This window comes from Macrotis lagotis, chromosome 8 (assembly GCF_037893015.1).
Source record: "Macrotis lagotis isolate mMagLag1 chromosome 8, bilby.v1.9.chrom.fasta, whole genome shotgun sequence".
Lineage (NCBI taxonomy): Eukaryota > Metazoa > Chordata > Mammalia > Peramelemorphia > Peramelidae > Macrotis > Macrotis lagotis.
In genome coordinates, this window is record NC_133665.1 from 13424297 (window position 1) to 13447597 (window position 23301).

Below are 23301 nucleotides of genomic sequence, written 5' to 3' on the forward strand. Positions count from 1 at the left end.
CAAACTTTCTCTCTGATTTCTTGCCCTTTCAATGACCTTTTGTAATGCTGAAGTTTCTTCACTAGGTGTTATAGGGCTGATCCTAGTCTTTTCTTTCTTCCTTTCTTCTGCCTCAGGCCATGGATGTGAATATACTTTCTCTTTACCTTCATTTTCCTCCACACCTCCTTGTACCAACTTGGTAACCAACTTGTTACCTCTTCCAAAGTCTTTTGCTTTTGGATGTTGCCTGGATGTTGCTTGTTTCTGCTGGTCCTTATCCTGGACTCCACTCATATAGCTCTGCCTTTGTGTTCCTGTTTGGGTGCCATATGTTAAGTCCCTGTTTGGACATCATATGTTGAGTCCCTTTCTGGACTCCCTTATCCTTCCCCAGGTGAGTCTTGGAGGGCAGGAGACAAGTAAGACAACAAAGTCTCCAAGGTCTCTGTTTATTTACCAAAATACAAGTGCTTAAATATCCTCTCCAGTCCCTAATCAGCTACCACTCCTGTGGCACTTAGTAAAACAACGTTCTGGTGCTCAAGGGCAACAGGTGATGAAGATTTACAGTATTCCCACACACAACAGTCCCTAACAATTACATCATTGCTGTTGCTGTGCACAATGAACTCCCAGATCTTTTCATTTCATTTTGTATCAATTCATATAGTTCTTGCCATGTTTTTCTGAATCACCCCCTCCCTTGATATGTCTTATTGAATGTATAATACTTTATCACAAGCACATACCACAAATTCCCCAATTGATGAACTTCTTGATTCCCAATTCTTTACTACCAGGGAAAGAGCTGCTATAAATATTTTTATATATATGTAGGTTCTTTTACTTTGATATCTTTGGGATACAGATCTGGTAGTGCTATTGTTAGGTCAGAGGGTCTACACAGTTTTATAACCTTTGGGTCTAGTTCCAATTATTCTCCAGAACAATTGGATCAGTTTATTATTCCACCAAAATTCATCAGTGTACTTATTTTTCCTTCAACCTTCAGCATTTAGCATTTCTGATGGGTGTGAACTGAAACTTCAGAATTATTTTCAATTTCCTACCTCCAACTGATAGTGATTTGGAGCATTTTTTTCATATGACTATAGCCGGCTTTGACTTCTTCTGAAAACTGCCTGTTTATATTCTTTAAGCATTTATCAACTGGGAATGGATCATGTTTATACATTTCACTCAGTTCTGTACTGAATCAATATATATTTGAGAAAATGAGACCTTTATCAGAAAAACCTGCTGTAAAAATTTTTGATATTACTTTGTTGTCTAAGATACCTTTTAGCAAAATATAGTTTCCTGGATTATCTCTTTTAATTGTCTATTTTTGCTTTTGCATTGTCTGAGATCATGATTACTACTCTTGTCTTTGAATGAAGCATAATAGATTCTGCTCTAGCCCTTTATTTTAACTCTATATGTCTTTCTGTTACAAGTGTGTCTCTCATAAACAGCACATTGTTGGATCTGGGGCAATTGGGGCAAGAGGGTTGAGGGCAAGAGCATAGGGAAAAGTATGAAAATGACCCCACTCACATGATTAGTCAGCCCAATTCCTAGTCATTTCTCTACTGAGATGAACCAACACATAGGTATAGACTCATTTAGCTATTTTGACTAGGAGAGTTATAGTAAAGATTACCATATAATTCTGGCCACACCCCTTCTCCTCAGTTCCCTTCCTTAATTTATTCTCTTATTCCTTGAAGTAAAGCACAATTGGTTTTAATAATGAAGAGTAGGAAGGTTCCCAAAAGTGAGAGAACCTATCAATCCAAAGGGAAGAATGGCTTTATCCAAGGAGATAATGATAACTGACAGCTATAAAAACTGTTTACAAAGCATTTTTATACATTATTCTATTTCTATTACAACTCTCCCATGAAGGTATTGTTATTCCCATTTTACAGATAAGAAAATTCAGGGGGTGGCTAGGTGGAGCAGTGGATAGAGCACTGGCCTTGGAGTCAGGAGTACCTGAGTTCAAATCCAGCCTCAGACAATAATTACCTAGCCATGTGGCCTTGGACAAGCCACTTAACCCCATTGCCTTGAAAAATTTAAAAAAAAATTCAAAAGGATTACTTATTTGCCCATGGTCATATATAAATGTTAGAAATATAATTTGAAGCCAGGTTTCCCTGGACCCCAAGCCCTGCACTTTCTCCATTGTGCTTTGCAATCTCTGAAAATAAGACAGTGGTGGATTTAAACAATAAAAATAAGAATCAACCTGGGGAGTATCAATAAGAACATGGTATGGGAAAAATTCATCGATACATCACATTTTCTATAAACCTAGTCACATCTTTACCATAACACAGTATTCACCTCTGGACCTCACACATAATGGGAGACATGAAGGCCAGGGGACTGTCATGGAAGCAAGTAAAAAGGATGAAAACCAAGATCTATAAAGTTTTCTGGAATCAGGTCTGCAGTTACCTGGGTTAAGACACAGGGAGAGGAACCAAGGACCATGAGACAAAATAGGGTGACAGCAAGTAATCAGTCAATATGGGTATACAGTCAATGGTTCAAGTCTGTAGTAAACAGAGTTAAAAGAGTCAAGACAACTAAAGCTTTAGTCAAAGCAAAGTAGATGTGGCAACATAATCAGCCTAGTCAAGACATCCTGAAACTGCCATAGTATCATGATTTTTGAGGAAAGGTATGATACGTTTGACCTGATTCAATGGTCAAAGTCAGTAGAATATAAGCTCCCTGAGGTGAGGACAGTTTTTCCTTTGTATTTTGGATCCGTAGAACCTTTCAAAAAAGAGGGAATTAATAAATATAGGTTAGATTGGATTAGAAGGCAAGTCTGAGGAGCAAATATGAAACTGGCAAAGAATTCACACTTTATCCAAAGTACCAATACCTGAGGGCAGTGAAGGCTGTGAAGATCTTGGAATCTAGAACTCATATCCTGATATGTACAATGAATAAAATAGATGGTCTCTGAGGTCCTCTATCTCTGAATTTTATAATTCTATGCCTAATTTTCATAGAGCCTTCCAATATCTTTAGAGTGGGGACTTTGTAGCTTAAAAAAAGAATTGCCTGGGGTGGCAACTTGAAGGTGATTCTTAAATGGGCTATTGTTTAGAGGACAGATATTCATCCTTTCTCCACAGAGGAAAGATCAAGAGAAAAGATATCAGAAACTACATATAATGACCATTTGCAGGTAAGAGTAAGATTTTTTTGACTATTGAAGATATTAAACATTATAAATTTGAAATATTCTTTTCTTAAAGTTCTTTAAAATCTGAAAGAATTTTCAAGTAGTACTTCTTGTATTACCATTGGCAAGTCAAGTCCCCAGAAGATGATTGCTACCTTGAATTCTAAGTTATTCTGTGGGGTTCCTTTTTTTCTGAAATTATAGTTCATGAACCCCTCTAATGGGGCCTTTCCCTTAATATTAGCCAGTAACTACAAATTAAAAACATTTTCTAAGATGGTGTAATAAGATCAATCATTTTAGAATATTCTCTATAAATCTGGGCACACTTCCATAGATTCAGATAACATATATGAGCAAACCCTAACTGTATATACACACACACACACACACACACACACACACATATATATATATATATATATATATATATATATATATATATATATACATATATATGAACAAGTAGGACCTCAATCTTCTTTTTCTCCTCTTTGAGATTTGGAAAATTCCTTTCTGGGAACAATATCTCTGTCTAGATCCTTAAGTTGGGGTTCCAAAGCCTCTCTACAACTGGGTTCTTGATGGCCAGGGCTAGCCTTCTATGGTCTCAAGTCTACAGTTAGTGCTGTTTGAATACTACCTCTCTCTCTCTCTTTGGAGATCTGTGTGTATGTATATATTTATATGTATGTGTATAATATATATGTATATATCTTTAGATACATATATGCAGATGTGTGTATGATCCCTGATAAAATCAGTTTCTCCTCATGGGTATGTAGCTCCACTTTAAATTATCATGGCCAGGGCAGCTAGGTGGCGCAGTGGATAAAGCACTGGAGTCAGGAGTACCTGGGTTCAAATCCAGTCTCAGACACTTAATAATTACCTAGCTGTGTGGCCTTGAGCAAGCCACTTAATCCCATTTGCCTTGCAAAAACCTAAAAAAAAAATGATCATGGGCAATGATGGAGAAGGTATAGGAAAGAAAATCTCTTTCTCCTCCTTTCATCCTACCACTCTACCTAGTCTTTGGTTGAAAAACAGGGTCCCCTTTGCACTAAGTTGGTCCCAGCCTAAATTGACTCAAATTGATGGATTACATCAATAAATTCCAAGACTGACAGACTTTGCTATTTAAAGGTCTTGTCAAGAATGATCAGTTTTTATTTGGCCATTGCCTAGATTCTTGTAATCCAGTTGAAAAATTTGTTCATTTTTAATAAAGATAATAAAGGGTAGCAGAATTTTTTCAGTTAGTTTTCTTGTTAATTCCTTATTACCCCTTATCTGCCTTTTACTATCTGTGATTACATGAATATAATTTATGTAATCACAAATAATAAGAAGAAATTACAAATAAATTGGTCAAATATTATCTTCATGGGATAGCTAATGAACAATCCTTCCTGGGAGCAGTGATAGACCAGGGAAACTTTTGAGATTCCTTTCAACTTACAAATTATTCTCTATTATTAGGACACACAAAGTATAACCTCATTATTTGGGCAATGTAGATTCCTGTAACAGCAGAGAGAATCAGGTGAAATGAAGGTATAGGGTAGCTAATGAGGCAAAAGACAAAGTGCAAGAAAAAGTCTTGAAAAAAAGCAATCATAATTTCAATTAGGAGAATGAATACCAGAAAATGAATTCCCACTAGTGTGGGAAGTTCCACCTTAAAACACAATGACAGTATCACCATTGTAGATTAAATAGGGAGTCAGAAAGACAAGCATTCTAACCTAGTCTCAGATACTTCCTAACTGTATGAACCTGTGCAAATCAACTCACCCTTTCTCAGCCTCAGTTTCTTATTTGTAAAATGTCTATAATAATAGCACCTGTCTCACTGGGTTACTGTCAGAATCAAATGAGGTTATATAAAATATTTTGCAAATATTAAGGTGCTATATAAATGTTAGATGTTATTATTAGTAAAAACCAAATGTTATGTACAATATACACTTCATTCATTCTTGGGATCTATCAAAACGAGAATGCAGAGTATGGGGTTTTTTCCTTCAGTTGTTGTTCTCTGGACATTTGTTCCCTTGAGTATTTTGAAGCAGAAAGTACTTTTTTCCAACTTACATGCTAGGTATTTCTCATTTATCCCTCCACCTTCAAATGTCATTTGAAGGGTTTAAGTGCTTTTGAATAAATTCAGATATAATACAGAAGCGGTGACATCATGTCCTTTTTAACATATGAAGAAAGTGAAGTCTGGTAAGTTAAATTAATGGCAGAGTCAAGACTAGAACTCAAGTTTTCTGATTCCTCACCCAATAAACATACTAACTGGGGTCTGATTGTAGACCTGATGCTCAACTCATAGTGCAATCCACCATCAGAAAATAAAATGACTGACCCCAGATGTCTGTATTTTAAATAAATTTCAATGGAATTTGTCCTAAAGGTAGATATCACAAAAACTTATCATTGTGCTAAATGAAATATGTTTCAAATAACTCATTTATTGGAAATCCTCAATTTAATCTATTACTTTATAGTAGTCATGTTGTGGTTATCCACTCCCAAACACTTCTTCATTTCTATTTCACAAATATGTCATTCTGATAAAGGTAGACATTGATAAATGATGCCAATTTGGGATGCATCTATGCTTCAGTCATTGCATGATTCTAGTTTTAAGTTACACTCAAGAGGGATGACTAAATTCTGTGGTCATCCATAGAGTCACAATAGTGAAGGGAAGTAAATACTAGTCTTAGGCAATAGTTTAAAGTAACATCAGCAAAATGAGACTTGTCTAGACAACAGGGCTGAGAAAATCTTGGCTCACTGAAATAGTAGAATTATCCACTGATTCCTTGGTTGTCTCATTGGAAAATTGGTTTCTCTGCTCTGGTTCTGACTAAAGAAAAAGGAAGCCAGTAATATCTGAATAGTGCTTTAATAATGACTCTTAGAGGATTCTTAAGTTGGCTTTTGACATTCCAGTTCATCAGTCAAGTAGACTGAGCTTGCAGACTATTAGAATACCAAACACCAAGAGAGCCAAACTACACTCTCCTACCAGGTCCCAGGTGCTCAGGTGACCCACTTAAAATTAGATAAGAAGTTAAAAATTAAGAAAAAGAAAAAGCAAAGAGGAAGAGGGATTTGAAATGAAAATTTCCCATTTCAGGAGAGGCAAAAAGATGATTTGACTCTAAGGAGGAAATTACATTTCCAAGTATTATTTGAACATAGAGAAAAGCACAGATAGCAGCATACTTCTCCAGACCCAATATACCAAAACAAAATAGTACTATTCTGTCCTTGCCTATAATAACCTTGTTTTCAGCCTTGAATTTCATGTCTCAGTCATATGGAAAAACAAGTGCTTAGGAGACCTGCCTGATGATGATTAGGAGGAAAAAAAGTCAGAGTAAAAGAAGACATGGGGCAGTTGAGATGAAGAGAGGCTCTTAAGATTGTAAAATTTAGCAGAGCCAAGATGGCAATAGGAGAAGAGCCTCTCCTGGGTGCTCTCTCCAAAATATTTCAAAAATCTTAAAATTATGACTCTAACTAAATTTTTGAGAGACACAACCTACAGAAAGATCCAGTGAGACAACTCTCCAGCCCAAGGTTACCTGGAAAATAGTGGGAAAACTCTGTTCCACAGGGTTAGAGGTGTGCCCCACCAGAGTAAAGGAACTTCAGCCTCCCAGGAACAGCCCCAGGGCACCTGGAAGCCATGGCTCCAGCAGCAGAAACAGTTTCCTGACCTGCACCCTAGGGAGCACAAAGCACAACTTAGAAGATCAGCAGGGAAACCTCTACCAGAATGAGGGTGAAGCCCAGGCCCTCATCCAGTTGTGACACTCAGTGCAGCTGGGGCACTCAGGGTGCCCAGATCCAGGAAACAGAAGCAGATTTGTAGAGCCAGCAAGCAAGAGCCTCTAGGCAGCTGTGCCCTGAGTGCTCAGACCACCAAAGGTAAGGGAGTAGAGGGAGACTCTCAAGGTCTGTCCTCCTCTTTTGCTGGAACAAGACTCTGGGACTTTGACCACATTCAGACCCTGTTCTCAGTCTAGGCCCCCCCATAGAGCAGAGAGCCCCTCCCCCACCTCAGCCCCATGGCAGAGGGGTGGGCTTGTGGTCATTCACAGACCCAGAGAGCAGTCAGAGTCTCACACACTGAAGTCCTTGTGGAAGTGTCCCAATTAGACTTAAAGCTCAGGAAGCACCCCCCAAACCAGACACCGGCTGAGGAAATGAATAAACAGAAAAAAAGGAACCTTACCATCGACAAATACTTTGTCTATGATCCCAAGGAGGATTAAAATACTCAATCTGAAGATGAGGAAGTACAAGCTTCTGCATCTAAAGACTCCAAGAGAAAATAGAAGTTGGACTCAGAGAACAAAAAAAAATTTGAAAACCAAGTAAGGGAGATAGAAGAAAATTGGGAAAAGAAGTAAGAGAGTTGTAGGGAAAAACATGAAAATGAAGTCAGCAGCTTAGTCAAGTATATCCAAAAAAATGCTGAAGAAAATAACATGTTATAAAACAACTTGGGTGAAATGAATAAAACAGTTCAAATAGTTATTAAGGAGAAGAGTGCTTTAAAAAGCAGAATTGGTCAGATGGAAAAGCAAATAAGAAAGCTCTCTGAGGAAAACATATCCTTCAGATATAGAATGGAGCTAAAGGAAGCTGATGACTTTATGAGAAATCAAGACACAATACTTCAATACCAAAAGAATGAAAAATTAGAAGAGAATGTGAAATATCTCATTGAAAAAACAACTGATCTAGAAAACAGATCCAGGAGACATAATTTAAAAATTATTGTGTTACCTGAAAGTCATGATCAGGAAAAGAGCCTTGATCTCATTTTTAAAGAATTCCTACAGGAAAATTGCCCTAATATCCTAGAAGTAGAGAGCAAAATAGAAATTGATCCACCGATCTCCCCCAGAAAGAGATCCAAAAAACCCAACCCCTAGGAATATTATAGCAAGTTCCAGTACTCCCAAGTCAAAGAGAAAATATTACAAGCAGCCAAAGTATACAATTCAAATATCATGGAGCTGCAGTCAGGATCATACAGGACTTAGCAGCAACTACATTAAGGGCTTGTAGGGCTTGGAATATAATATTCTGGAAGGCAAAAGAGCTTGGGATGCAACTGAGAATCTACTACCCAGCAAAACTGAACATCCTCTTCCAGGGGAAAAGATGGACTTTGAATGAAACAGGGGAATTTCAAATGTTCCTGTTGAAATGACCAGAGCTAAACAGAAAATTTGACCTTCAAATACAGGATTCAGGAGAAGCATAGAGAGTGGAGGAGAAGGGTAAAATATGAGGGATTTAATGATGATGAACTGCATGTATTCCTGCATAGAAAAATGATACTGATAATACTCATATGAACCTTCACATTTAATAGAGCAGGTAGAAGGAGCTTTTATAGATGAAGCACAGAAGAGAGCTGAATTTGAAGACTATAATATAGTGTAAAAATGGAGTCAATGGCTAAAAGGAAAATATACTGGGAGTATGAGAAAGGATAGGTAGGTTGGGCTAAGATATTTCATATAAAATGTATTTTTTTTTGCAATGAGTTTTTGTAATGATATGGAAGGGGGAATGAGGGAACCTTCACTTTCATCAGAAATGGCTCAGAGAGGAAACAGCACACACATTCAATAGGGTATAGGCATCTAGAGTAAAAAGGAGAGAAGAGGGACAGGGAGAAGGAGGGGGGTGTGGATGATAGAGGAGAGGATAGATCATAGGAGAGAATAGTCAAATATAACACATTTTCTTTTTTTACTTTTTGCAAGGTGCTGGGATTGAGTGGCCTGTCCGGGACCATGGGGCCAGGTGGTTGCTGGGTCTCTGGGGTGGTATGTGGGCTTGGGGCCCCAGGGCCTGTGCTCTATCAGCTATGCCTCTGTCCTCATCTACCCTACAGCACATTTTAGAAGAGGGACAGAGTGAAAGGAAAGAGAAAATATAATATATGGTAGTGGGGAGGAATGGATGGAGGGAATTATAATCAGCAACAGCAACCGTGGAAAAATACAGAAGTAAACTTCTGTGATGGACTTATGATAAAGAATGTGATCCACAGGAGACAGAGATGATGGAATCAGAACACAGACTGAAACACATCTTTTTTCTCTTTCTTTTACTTTATTTCTCATGAGCTTCTATATTTTTGTGGGGGAGGAGGTATTATGTTTACTCTTAAACAAGAATATTTTAGTAATGTATAAATAAAGTCATATTAACCAAAAAACAAAAGAAGAAAGAAACCAGGAAGGATGGGAATTCATGGAAGCATGGAAGGATTTGCATGAACTGATGCTGAGTGGGATGAGCGGAACCAGGAGAACGTTGTGCACCCTAACAGCAACATGGGGGCGATCATCATCCTTGATGGACTTGCTCATTCCATCAGTGCAACAATCAGGGACAATTTTGGGCTGTGATGGAGAATACCATCTGTATCCAGAGAGGGAGCTGTGGAGTTTGAACAAAGACCAAATACTATTACCTTCAAGTTAGAAAAAAAAAAACATTGTCTCATTATGTAATTTTGCTATCTCTTATACTTTATTTTTCTTCCTTAAGGATATGATTTCTCTCTCATCATATTCAACTTATATCAATGCATATCATGGAAACATGCAAAGACTAACAGACTGCCTTCTGTGGGGGGGGGGCAAGAATAGGGGTAAATTGGTAAAACTCAAAATAAATAAAATCTTTCAAAAAGAAAAAATATTGTAAAATTTAAAATTTAGATTTAAAATAAAATGACAGAAATATAAGTTAGATATGCAGTTTATTCTCTAGGATTTATCAAGAAACCCATTAGTGAAAGCCATCTATGCAAGATGATACCATGAGTAGACAGAGAGAAGGATTATTTATTTATTAAAAGAACAAGGCAATCATTAAAACTTCTGATGGATGGTGAAACAGGTTATGCATTTGCTCACAAATATGTCATTCTTACATTGCACAGAGAAAATGGCTATCTCCCACCTATTTAATATTTGACAAATAACAGAAACTTATGTGGTTCTCACAAAGATAACTAAAAAGTTTATCAAATTCTAATCATCTTGTCTTCCTTTGACTGTTAGAACAATAGGAAAGATAGAAATTCCAACTTCATAATCCTTAGTTACAGATTGAGAATTTAGACTTTGGCCAATAGCATATGCTGTAAAAATTATTAACTTTAACAAAACTGATAAGACATCTTAGAATGTCATATTGTTATTCATTTAGAACTAGAATGGAGTGTTTTTTTAATATACCTTTATTTTTTTATTTAAGGCAATGGGGTTAAGTGACTTTCCCAAGGTCACACAGCTAGGTGTCTGAAGTCAGATTTGAATTCAGACACTCCTGACTCTAGGGCCAGTGCTCTATCCACTGCACCACCTAGCTGCCCCTAGAATGGAGTTTTGAGATCACATAGTATAGCCCCTCTTTTACAGGTCAGGAAACTGAGTCAAACTTAAGCTATTTTGTCCAGGTCATAAAGGTGTTGCCTCATAGACTACTAAGAACTGGAGAAATTCTTTAGCATCTTCCCTAGTTTTCTCTTTGGTCCTTCAACTACCCCTCTATTTATTTAGTATAGGTTAACTTTATTCCTACCCTACAATATATTGTAAGCTACTTTGAGGTTTGTTGTTTTTCACCTTTGTCTCTCCAGTTCCTAACACAGGTACATATTAAGTATCTGGAACATAGTAGGTGGGTTATTGAATTGAAATGAATGTATTTCAAGAATATTCATTTAGGATCATTGCATTTTTGAGCTGGAAGGAACCTTAGAGATCAACAAGTCCTACTTGCTTCATTTTACAAATGAGAAAATTGGAACCCAAAAAGAGATTCCGAAAAAGTCATATATGTAAGATGCAAAGTTAGGAAATGAAGCCAAGTCCTCCAACTCCATACTCTTTGCATTGCACAAGATTAACAGAGGAAAAAATACTTTGAAAATGAAAAAAATTGATGTGAAATAACTTGGAAGCAGAGAATATAAAAAGTGGAAGAGACATTCAGGACTTAATTCTTACCAGTACCACAGTACTCCCATCCTTAAGCCGAAAAAAGTGGAAGTTGGGGCAGGTGATTTGCTCAAGATCACAGAGGTGGCAGTTAGTTTTTCTGCCTTTTATCACTTGTGTTATTAAAAAGAGGGAATTTTCTCATGTGAATTAACTCCTTTGAAAAAGGAAAATAACTGTTTGAGTACCAGTGAATTTGAGAGCTTTCTGTGTGCTGGTGCCTAATGATTACCTGGCTACCATAGGTCTAAGTCCATAGAAATAGGGTCTACTACCATATTTAAATATATATTGTTTGACAGTGCTGTTATTAAGGTGGAGAAACCTCAGGAAAATGGTCTGTGAGAGAATGAATTTTATTTTTCCATAATATTTTCCTTCAAAAGATGTTCATTAATTTGAAAGGCATTCATTTTCAAATATGAAGCTAGTGAAAATGAATAGTTCTTTCCAAAAGGGTTATATTAGTTCTGAGGAATGATTGGTGTCAACAGATAATTCCTTTTTAGGATTTTAGGAGAAATCCCTATACTTGGAATAAGGAAGATGTGGGTTCAAATATAGCCTTAGGCTAACTAGTTTGTAATTCTGGTCAAGCCACTGTTTCAATATCAACTTCAGTTCTATTTCAATAAGAACTTCAGAAGAGACAGAGAGGATGTATTGCACAACCAACATGTTATATGAGTTTGAGAATGGAGAAATTCTATATTTATTGATAAGTCTCTCTACTTCCTTTCTTCCCACTCTCTTCTTAACTCTCATTGGGGTGTCCAACCTTTTAGCTCTCCTGGGCTGAATTGGTCTCAAAAAAAATACCCCAAGGGCTGCAAACAGAATTGAACGAATGGGTATCCACTCCACCAACCTGAACCAAAAACATTGGTCAGTTTAAATGGGTTAGGAGGGCCTCTTGAACCTCACCTCCATCCCCCTTGCTAGTGGCAGGTTGGCAGGTTGGACACACTCCCCTACACTTTGGCTCATGACCTCATCATTCAACTGAAACCACTCTCTTCAAAGTTAGTGGTGATCTCTTAATTGCCAAATATAAAGGTTTTTCTCAGGCCTCCATATTCTTACTTTTCTTCAGCCTTTGACACTGTTATCATATTTGCTCTTGAGATTCTCTCTATATCTTTTCCTGACAAGCTTCCTATCTATCAAACCTCTCCTCACTCTCCTTTATGGGATCTTCTCAGGTCACTCCCCTACAATTGTTAATATCCCAAAGGGTTCTCTTCTGGATCTTCTTTTCTCCTTCTTTATCTTCTTCTTTTCTCTTTCTATACTATATATCACATGGTTTGGTTTGGTTTTTTGTTGCTGTTGTTAACCACAGACCATCTCATAGATTACGGGTCTTTTGGGGTAAATTTTATTATTTTAAACTTAAATAAAAATGAGAAAAGAAAAGAAAAACATTGCCATGTACCCAGCAGACCATAAAAGAGGATTCAACATAAAACTATAAATTTCCATTTCAAGAAAGCTATAGCATAAATACTATATAATATATGAAGCATATATATTATTATGTAATATTAGATATTATATTCATAATATATAATATGCAAAACACATTACTATACATTATATATTTCAGGAATTTACTAACATAATATAATAATATGCATTATACTATATAATACAAAACAAAACACAATATAGCTAGATGATATATTATATATAAAATACTGTATAATATAATAAAATCTATTCAATGAATGCACATTGTTTTCAAAATTACCCAACTTCTCCTTTCTTCCTTGTAGTTTTTCTTTTGTTCTTTGTTATACATTTTTTACTCTATTTTTGCCCTCCCTCCCTCAAACCTCTACCCTAAATAAAGCTACAGTAATGCAAGGAGATAGCTAGATAGATAGATAGACAGACAGACAGATAAATAGGTAGGTAGGTAGATAGAAATATGCATATATATATATATATACTCATACACACATATATTATATATGTACATATATGACTGTGCTAGGTTTATTTCCACTTGTTATCCATTTCTCTGAAGGTAGATAACATCTTCCTTCAAAGTCCAGGTCTTTCCTAAACTATAACAATGCATTTCAGCCATCTTCAATATTACTACTGAATCACATCCTATCTGAGAAATTGTCTCCAATTTTTTTGTATTCCTTATATTTTGGTTGCAAGGTTTTTATTTATATAAGAAAAATTTAATTTAAAATAATCAAAATTTTTCATTTTATTCTTCAAAAATGGACTCATCTTACAATACAGATTAAGATCGGATTCTACTGAATCTGCTTCTTTTACATCTTTTCCCCCTCATTTCTTTGAAGTTGCTGACCTTTTTGTTCCCGCATGTGAACTTGTTATTAATTTTTTCTAACTAAATAAGATAAATTTTTAGTAATTTTATTGGGATGGCATTGAATAAATTAGGCACAATTGTCTCTTTTTGTAGAATATAGGCTTTACCTACCCATGAAAAATAAATATTACTTCAATTATTTAGATCTGACTTAATTTGTATAAAAAGTATAAAAAATGTTTATGTTCATATAGTTCTTAAAAATGTTTATCCTGGGGCGGCTAGGTGGCACAATGAATAAAGCACCGGCCCTGGAGTCAGGAGTACCTGGGTTCAAATCCGGTTTCAGACACTTAATAATTACCTTAGCTATGTGGCCTTGGGCAAGCCACTTAACCCCATCTGCCTTGCAAAAAAAAAAAAAAAAAACCTAAAAAAAATGTTTATCCTTCATTCTTGAAGAAGACCATGACATCAGGGAGGTGATGCCATAACAAGCACATGGATTAGATTTGAGTGAAGGGGGCTTTACTAAGTCACCAGCCTCACTTTGTCCTCTAGAGCCATCTGGACCCAGTGATAAGATATGAATCAGAATGACAGGAAATGACCCTGGATGTGAGACAATCAGGGTAAAGTGACTTGCCCAGGGTCTCACAAGATAGTACCTGACAAGTAGTACCTGGCTCAGATGAGTCAGATTTAAACTCCTGTCCTCCTGACTCCAAGGCCAGTGCTCTATCCACTGTGACACCTAGATGGGCCATATAGTTCTTGCAGGTCCACTCTCATGCATTTTATACTGTTGAGTAATTTTAAATGGTCTAAAATAATATTAAATAACATTGCTGACACAGGACATATTTTCCCTATTTTTTCTTTTGATTAATTCTATTTTAGCTTTACTTTGCCTGAGATCATGATGAGTACCCTGCTTTTCTTACATAATAAATTTTACTTCTGATATTTATTTTTATAGCATTTCTTGAAAGCAACATATTGTTGAATTCAAATTTTTAATCTGCAAGGGCTAAAATGTCTGATTTCAGGGCACATCTTCTGCCCACCATCAAACGAAGGGATGAGGATTGGGGGAATGAGGTAGTGTGGGACTGCCCCCATAGAGTGAAAGATCATTAATCTTTAATCCATTTTATGGAGAAATTCATGGCATTCACATTCTAAGCTATAATTACTTATACATTTTCCTCCCTGTTTTTCCTTACTACTCTTCTCACCCTATTTGTTCTATGCCTCCTCCCTTTACTTCTACCTGTATTTTGTCCTCCTATTCCTAAAACTGCCCACCCCCTCAAGAGTCCCTCCTTTATGCTCTCCCCTTACCCTAGCTTCTTGCCCACTTAGTTCTTTCTGTATTTAGATTTTATGCCTATATGTATGTGTGTGTATATATATATGTATATATATATATAATGAAAGAAAGATTCCATGCCTCCCTTGCCCACTAGCTTCTTCTGAATCATTTCTCTTTTATACCTCATTTGTATGAAATAATCACTCTTTTTTATCGCTCCCTACACATTTTGATTTTTTTAGAATCACTTCATCATACACAGCTCAGTCCAAGACATTTTTGCAAACTACCCAAATAATGACAGTCATAAAAGCAGTGACTATATTTTCACATATAAGAAGTCAATAATTTAACCTCATTGAGTTCCTTATTATTGGTCTTTAAAAATTTTCCCTGGGGGTGGCTAGGTGGCGCAGTGAATAGATCACCAGCCTTGGAGTCAGGAATACCTGGGTTCAAATCTGACTTCAGACACTTAATAATTACCTAGCTGTGTGGCCTTGGGCAAGCCACTTAACCCCATTGCCTTGAAAAATCTAAAAAAAAAAAATTCCCCTAAGTTCAGTTGGTTTTTTTTTTACAACTACCTGAAAATCTTTTAGTTCTTTATATATCCTTTTTTCCCCCATTCAGAATTATAGTTAACTTTGCTAGGTGAGTTACCCTTGCTTGTAACCCCAACTCTTTTGCTCTATAAAACATAATAAGACCTACTGTCCTTCAACATAGCAGCTGCTAACTCTATATATTCCTTATTGTAGTTCCTTGATATTTAAATTGTTTTTGTTGCTTCCAATATTTTCTCTTTAACATGAGAGCTTTGAAAGTTGGCTTGATATTTCTGTAATATCTTTCAGTTGGTTATAGATGGAATAGATATTTTCTATTTCTGTTTTGCCTTCTTGTTCTAGAACCTCAGGACAATTTTCCTTGATAGTTTGTTGCAATATTGTATCAAGATTCTTTTTTTATTATATTTTTAGGTTGTCTGACTATTCTTTTATTTCCCCCATCTCTTATTCAGATTAGTTGTTTTTCTAGATGTTTTACATTCTCTTCTTTTTTTTTCATTTTTTGATGTTTCATTATTTCTTGGTGTCTTAAAATGCTATTATCTTTCTTTTCCCCAATTATAGTTTTTAAGGAATTATTTTCTTCCTTAAACTTTTTATTATTTCAAGTTAGTTAATTAGGTTACAGTGTTAAGGGCATGTCTGCATGGGTACAAAGAGCCAGTGGCAAGTAGGTTTTGAAACTTTGCACTTGTGAGACTGTGAGGGTTATACCAACTACAAACATGTCAAGTCTTCTTCCCAAGGACCTGACTCCAGACAATTCTTATGCCAAGTATCTGTGCCCATCTAATCCTCCTCTCCCCCAAATCTTCCCATTTTCTTAGGAGGATGCATAGATCTAGCTCCTTCCTGGTTTCCTAGGGCTAAGGTATCTGATACCAGGGCACATCTGTCTACCATGAATCGAAGGGATAGGGTATGTGTGTGTCTGGGGGTTGGGGAGAGAAGGGAGTGAGGTAGTTCGGGACAGCCGGATAGAGTGAGAGATAGTTACCCTTAGACAGGTGCTAAAGGTAGTGAGGGCACTCACTGAGGCAGTAACAAAGGTAACCATTCCAAGCTGCACACAGCTCCAGGAAAAAGAGTCAAGAAGCTAAACTTTGCACATGCCCTCGAACTGTGTCTCCAAACTGAATAATAGCAGAAGTATTGAGTTGAATAAGGATGTACTATAAGAAAGACTTGGATTGGCGCTGGCTCTGTTGGAGAGGGGACGGAGCATGCAAATGTGAAGAATGAGGTAAGACTTGGGGTGAAAGTGTATACAAATGGGTCTTTGGCTGAGAGGGAATTTTCCCTTTAAACTCTAATTCAATTAAACGTCTATTGTGAGCAGAGCAGAGTTCCGGACAGGGCAGGTTCAATTAAAGTAGAAGGAGCACCTGCTCAGGAGGGTGAGGATCCTGCGGGTTCCAGTAAAGAAGTTTTATCCTAAAATAGAAAGCGAAAGGATTTTGAGTAAATCTAATCCGAAAACTATCGGCTGAAGAGGGGTTGGGGGGCGGAGTGTGAGGGTAGGTTAGGTGGGTGGCACTGAGCTAGAGACGGGAAGGAAGAGTGAAAGGGGCTAGTTCCCGCCCTAAATCTGTCCCTAGCCTGTACCAAAGGACACAAGACAGGCAGCCGCTGCCTTAACCAGAACTCAAGCCCTGCTGCGACTTGGAGAGAAGATGAGGCAGTTGCGTGGTAGGTGCAGGCGTGGGGAGAAGCTGATCAAGGCAATAGGGAATGATTTCCAATTGAAGCTCTCACATCTCAGTTACAGGTTGTAGTCAGAGATACAGGGTGTGTGTGTGTGTGTGTGTGTGTGTGTGTGTGTGTGTGTGTCTGACTGTCTTAGAAACATAGCATCAGAGCTGGAAGTTCAGGGGTCTTCATCCCTCCCCTTGCATTGAATCGAAGGGTCGGTCCCACAGACTACTTAGTAACCGGATTCGAAGTCTGATGTCACCAGACTCCAAATCCAGTCCTCTGACAAAATACATCAAGGCTTCTATAAGGAATATAAAATCCTGGGATTGCAGACTTCCCCAAATAACCTTGCTGTAATCTAGTCGACACACGAGGTCCAGCCTTTTGCAAATTCATGCTAAGAAGCCATCTAGTTCTAAGGAATCTCATAGGATAAATGCCTCTAGTGGGAAGATCCTGGAGTTGGGAGTTTTAGGGAGTGAGGGACGATGCTGGGAGGCGCTTTTACTAATATTCGAAATTGCCAATCCTACTTGGGTGAATCTCCAGTTCTGAGAGACCTCTAGACTTTGGGATTCTAGAGTCAGAATAGAGGGAAGAGAAAGGTGCATTGGAGCGAGGGAAATTAGAGACCCGGTTAGCTGGGAGAAGCCGTTGGAGTGGGGTTGGGAGACGGCCAAGCCGTCTGTGGCAGTGACCCAACCAATGCTTTGAATATCCGTGAAGTGGAGTTAAGTGGAGCGGCCCCGAAAAGGATGCCGGAGGGAGTTCGGGTTTCTGGAGTCTAGGGTGGAGAGGGGTGGAGACAGTAGGATTGGGGGTGATGGGGCGGGAGTGAGCCACGTGAGAGGGGAAGGGAAGGAAAAGGACTGAGGCTTGAACCTCTCAGTTTGGTTAATCTTACCTCACTTGAACTTCTGTCTATCCTCCTCCTCTCTACTTTCCCTGCACACAGCCCCATTGCAATTCTAACTGTGGAAAAATTGGGGTGGGGGGTGCCTACGGAGGAGGAGGAAGAGAGACAATCCCACATCAACTCTGGTCTCATTTCCCACGGATGGATGGGATTTAAAATTGACTCTGGAGAAGAAGGTAGGTTCAAAAAACGCTCCTTATATTTATAATTTGGACAACTAGGTGGTGCAGTGGTCAGAATGCCTGGCCTGATGTGGGAAAAACTCATCTTCATGAGTTCAAATCTAGCAACAGAATTACTAGCTGTGTGACCCTGGGCAAATCACTTCACTTCTGTCTGCCTCAGTTTCCTTAATTGTAAAATGGGAATAATAATAGTACCTACTTCCTAATGCTGTTGTGAGGACCAAATGAGAAAATATATGTAAAATGCTCAGCCCAGATGCCTGGCACCATGGTAGGTAATTAATAAATATTTATTTCCTGTCTTCTTTCCTGTTCCCTCAACTGAATTTGCCCCAAATTCTGAAATTCCTAGTTTTACCTCAAGTCCTAATATATTTCAATGAATCTGGGATCTAATGGAAAAAAAAATCCCTGGACCATGATTCTAGTTTCCCTTCTCCTTGTGTCACCCTGAACAGTCATTGATTTTATTTCTCTGGGCCTCAAATTTCCTCATCTTTAAAAGTACAAGAGTACAGAAATTAGAAATGACATTGCTCCTGCTGATAGGATTTTGAGTATTCAGTGAAGTATCACATGTAAAGGTTTTGAAAATAGTGTTAAAGTTCTTAATGCATTACTTTTTTGTGATGATCAATTAAAATTCCTTGCTCTGATTTTCAAAATGGCAGCATCTTAAATCCTTCCCCTAGTTTTGCTAATCTATTCTAATCCAATCCAACAAGTATTTATCCTTTTTCTAGGCAAAGATGCTACAGTGATTGTTGTTTCCTTCTCCAGCTTAGTTTTTTATAGATAAGGAACTGAGGCAAACAGGGTAAGTGATTTGCCCAGGGTCACATTCTGGCATTCCATCCACTGTACCACCTGTCTCCCCCCAAGCATTTAAATAAGTACCTATTAAGTGCAAAGCACAAGAAGCAGGAAAACAAAGAAAAAAGGGAAGTAAACATTCTTGGAAATTACATTCAATGAGAAGGAACACATGCTGTGAATATACATATAAACAACTATATGTGTGTATATGTGCCAGAAAAACTCCAAAAGAGGTCACAGAGTTGGACATGACTGAAAACAACTAAACTATATATATGTGTATGTGCGTGATATATAGACATGTATTATGTTATTATATATACATGTGTGTTTTATATATATGTGTGTATATATATATATATATATATATATATATGTATATGTGTGTGTGTATAGTGCTTCTCAGCCTATTTTTAGGAGTGGCAATAAAAACAGCAAAAGTGACTTGGAGAATTTAACCAGGACTTACTTGTAACACAATTATGAAGGTAGAATGATTTGTTGGGTTTAGTCTCTTCTCCCCAAAGGAAACTATTCTAATATTTCAATCTGATTGGAAAGGATCCAATAAAATCATTCATACTAAGGTACTAAAATAATCTATTAATCAACAAGGATTTATTAAGCACTTTGTTGTTGTTTGGCCTTTTCAGTCAAATCTGACTCTTCTATCCATTGTGGCACTTAGTTGCCTCTTTAAGTATCTTCTGTGGTAGTCACTATGTCACCACTCCTGGGATTATCTACTGTTAGCATCATAGATTTATAGATTTCAAACTAGAAGGAATCTAAAAGGTCGGCTCCTCATGATGGTGGGGAGGAAGGGATACTAAGGTACAATCAGATGAAGTCTTGTCCCAGGATCACAACGGTAAGTTTCAGAGCCATAATTCAAACTAAAAGCCCTCTGACTCCAGAGACCTTGCTCATTCCACTGTGAGAATGTGATAGATTTGTTGATTTTTTTTATTGTTTTTTTAAATTTAGCTGGATGAGAGAACTCTGGAGTTGAGAGAAGTTGGTGATTTGTAAATTTTTTGCCCTTTAGAAATCATTTAACCACTCCTCAACTCTGTTTCCTAAACTGTGAAATCAGACTGGTTGGACTAGATGGTCTCTGAGTTTATTCTAGCTCTAGGCCTGAGGACTTATCTTGACTCCTTCATTTAGACATGGAAACTTGAGACCCATAAAAAATGAAGTGACTTTAAAATGTTTCTCCTCTTGTTATGTTTTTTTTCCCCTTACAATAGGGGTCTATATATAGTTCCTAGAAAGAAAAACAAGGCTATGCTTTTTAGGCTTAGCTCCCATTCCACAGAAACCAGAAGCTGGAAAATCTGCTTCTAAAAGTTTCGTAATGTTAGACCTTGAAGACAGCTTAGAGATCAAAGTAGGTGGACCCCCCTAATTTTTTAGATGTGTAAATGGGTCCAGAGATATAAGTGATTTACTCAAAGACATATATGCAAGCTAGTGGCAAGAGAGATAAGGAAGTAGTTATTTTGAATTCTGGTTTAGACCTCTTCGACTATATCAAGTATTTGCCCTTAATGAATGCCATGTGTTGGGAATGGAACAGGGGGAACACCTTGGGAAACAAAGGGTCAAAGAACCACCATATTAACTTGGGCAAACTTTTAGGGCATTTCGGGAACAGTAAAGAGTGAAATATCAATCCATGGTATTTGACTTCTTGTCAAGGATGGTCAGCAGAATGTATCCCATCTCCTCCCTGTAAACTTCTGAAACTAATGGGATGAATCTATTAGGGGGTAGGGAGGTAGTAAGAGATTCAAAGATAAATAAAACATGTCACCAAATCTCTAATAAACTTTCAGTTTAGAAAGTGAGATGATTCATGAATGAAACTAAAGATTAAGCAAAAGTAGAGTGTGGTGAGATCACAAGACAGAGGCATAAAGTGTTATGAGAGTTCTCCAAAAGGAGACTTTTAACTAAATAAATCAAGGAAGTCTTTTCAGAAGAGGTATATTTGAGTTGGGCCTTAAAGGATGAACCCTTGAAAGCCTGTAGGGAACTACTGTCAGCCCAAGACCCCAAGGAGAGGTCAAAGTTTGGGACAATTATTTTCTGCGATTCCAGATTTAGAACATTTCACTTTCCTTTTATATTTCCAATTCTGGTTTCCTTTCTTCTTTACATAAGGAAACCATGACTGGACCTAGGAAGCTCAGATACTAAACTCACTCTGTCCTTTACCTAGACATGTATTTTGGACACAGTTCAGTCCTATGGAACATGCTTCTAATGAAAAGGGTTAGGTTCCCTTTTTTAATGCTGTTTGACTTTTAAACTTTTTATTGCTGTTTGAGTTTTATTGCTGTTAAACTTTTATTTGTTGACAACAAAACAACAGGTATTTTATTAAGAGTTATGGTGCCAGGTTAAGCTCAGCAAATACAAAACAATAAAAGAGAAAGATAGTCTCTGTATTGAAGGGGTTCAGAGGAAGACAGTACAAAAAAAATGAGGAAAGACTTGAAAAGTTGGGGAAGATGAGATGAATGGTATTGAAGTCAGAAGGATAGCTTGTAGGGAAAACTTAAGCTGGTCAGCCTGGACCCCTTCCAAAAATGGAGGTCCTAGGAGGAACTCACCTTTAAGAAAACATGACTGGAAATAGGACTCAAAGCTTTCATGTGGAATCAAGAGGGGCAATGCTCTATGGGAGCATGTCTAATCATTTTTGGTCTTAACTTCCAAAACATCTCTCCCATCAATCTCCTTCCAACCACTTATACAATCTAATTCAGATGATCTCACCTCTCATTTAAACTATTATCATAATTTCCTGGTTAGCCTCCCTTGCTTCCAGCATCCTCCTCACAATTGTCAAATGGGTATTTCTAAAATCTTGCTCTATGTCACCCTTAAACCCTACTCAAAAATTTTCAATGGCTACCTATTGCTTCTAGCATAAAATATAGAATACTTAATATAATATTAGAGGTTCTCAACACACCAGCTTCCATCTATCTTTCTAGTCTTATTTTCTATTACTCCTTTTCAAATATTCTTAGTTCTACTCAAACTGGCCTGCAACTTGCTCCTTATATGAAAGACCATTTTTTGCTTATATGCCTTTGTGTGGAAGGGGTCTAACATTTATGCCATTTATTCTTTCTTCATCTCTTTAGTCTGAATGGGAACCACTTCCCTTTAGTTGCATGGGTAAGCCTATGTCTTTTCATTTCCCTTCCTTTTTTGCTCTTGCCAATTACTTTACTAGTTGCAGTAAAGTTGTGGTGGTTTCTGAAGACCAGGAGACATTTGCCTCAGTGCTAGACTGAAGTTTTAGAAGCATCCTAGTTGATGTAGCAGAGGCAAGAGCCTCTTCCTATTCCATATCTTTTCTTTTTTTAGGTTTTTTGCAAGGCACTGGGGTTAAGTGGCTTGCCCAAGGCCACACAGCTAGGTAATTGTTAAGTGTCTGAGGCCAGATTTGAACCTAGGTACTCCTGACTCCAGGGCCGGTGCTCTATCCACTGCAACACCTAGCCGCACCCCCCACACACACACACACACACTCCATATCTTTCTATTGCTTTGTCATCAGGATCAGTCTCTGGTTTCTCAGGCTCTGATTTCAAAGTCTTTTTGCCTTCCACTGCATCCTTCTTTGATTCTTTGTCTTTATTCTTGTTTACAGTGATATGGAAATCTTTATCTGTTCTCCACTTCATTGTTCTTCCTCACATCTAGGGTCTCTACCACTATCTGGGTCTTATCATTCATCACCAGCTTCTTCAGCCTTCTTGTCTTTATCTTTAACTCTCATCTTTTTATTGTACCTCTTGCCTGGCATCTTTGGAGTTATAGGTTTGTTCTGTTTCTTTTCCTCTTGATTGTATATGGTTCACCCTAGTGTCACCAAGAGTCTTAAGCATGCGGGCGGCTAGGTGGCACAGTGGATAAAGCACCGGCCTTGGAGTCAGGAGTACCTGGGTTCAAATCCAGTCTCAGACACTAATATTCTTAAAGCACAAGTCTAGCTATATCACTTAATAAGATCAATGCAGATTCCTTCATGGGACATTTAAAACTCTTCAAACCCTGCCTTTATTTCAACCTTAAGGTGTATTGTGCATCTTCAAAAACCATATGGTAAAGTCAAGTTTATCTTGCTATTCTTTAACAACAACATTCCATCTCTTGGCCTTTGCAGAAACTGGCCCCCATCTCCATCTCACAGAATCCCTAATTTCCTTTAAAACTCATTTTAAGTGCTACCTATA

General features: G+C 37.6%; 1 protein-coding gene across 4 annotated transcripts in view; it reads left to right on the plus strand.

Annotated features, from left to right (window-relative positions):
- The window catches only part of CIITA (class II major histocompatibility complex transactivator), a 97543-nt gene that overhangs the window by 20740 nt on the left and 53502 nt on the right, over nt 1–23301 (plus strand). Inside the window, exon 1 of one of the 4 annotated variants that reach the window (XM_074196398.1) lies at nt 16967–17119. The exons of 2 other annotated variants lie outside the window; for them this stretch is intronic. In XM_074196398.1, coding sequence (XP_074052499.1) covers nt 17104–17119 — 16 coding nt within the window. In that variant the 5' untranslated portion in view covers nt 16967–17103. Of the gene's footprint in view, nt 1–16966; nt 17120–17982; nt 18218–23301 lie in introns of those variants that run through there. One more of the 4 variants, XM_074196397.1, reaches the window with a different exon arrangement.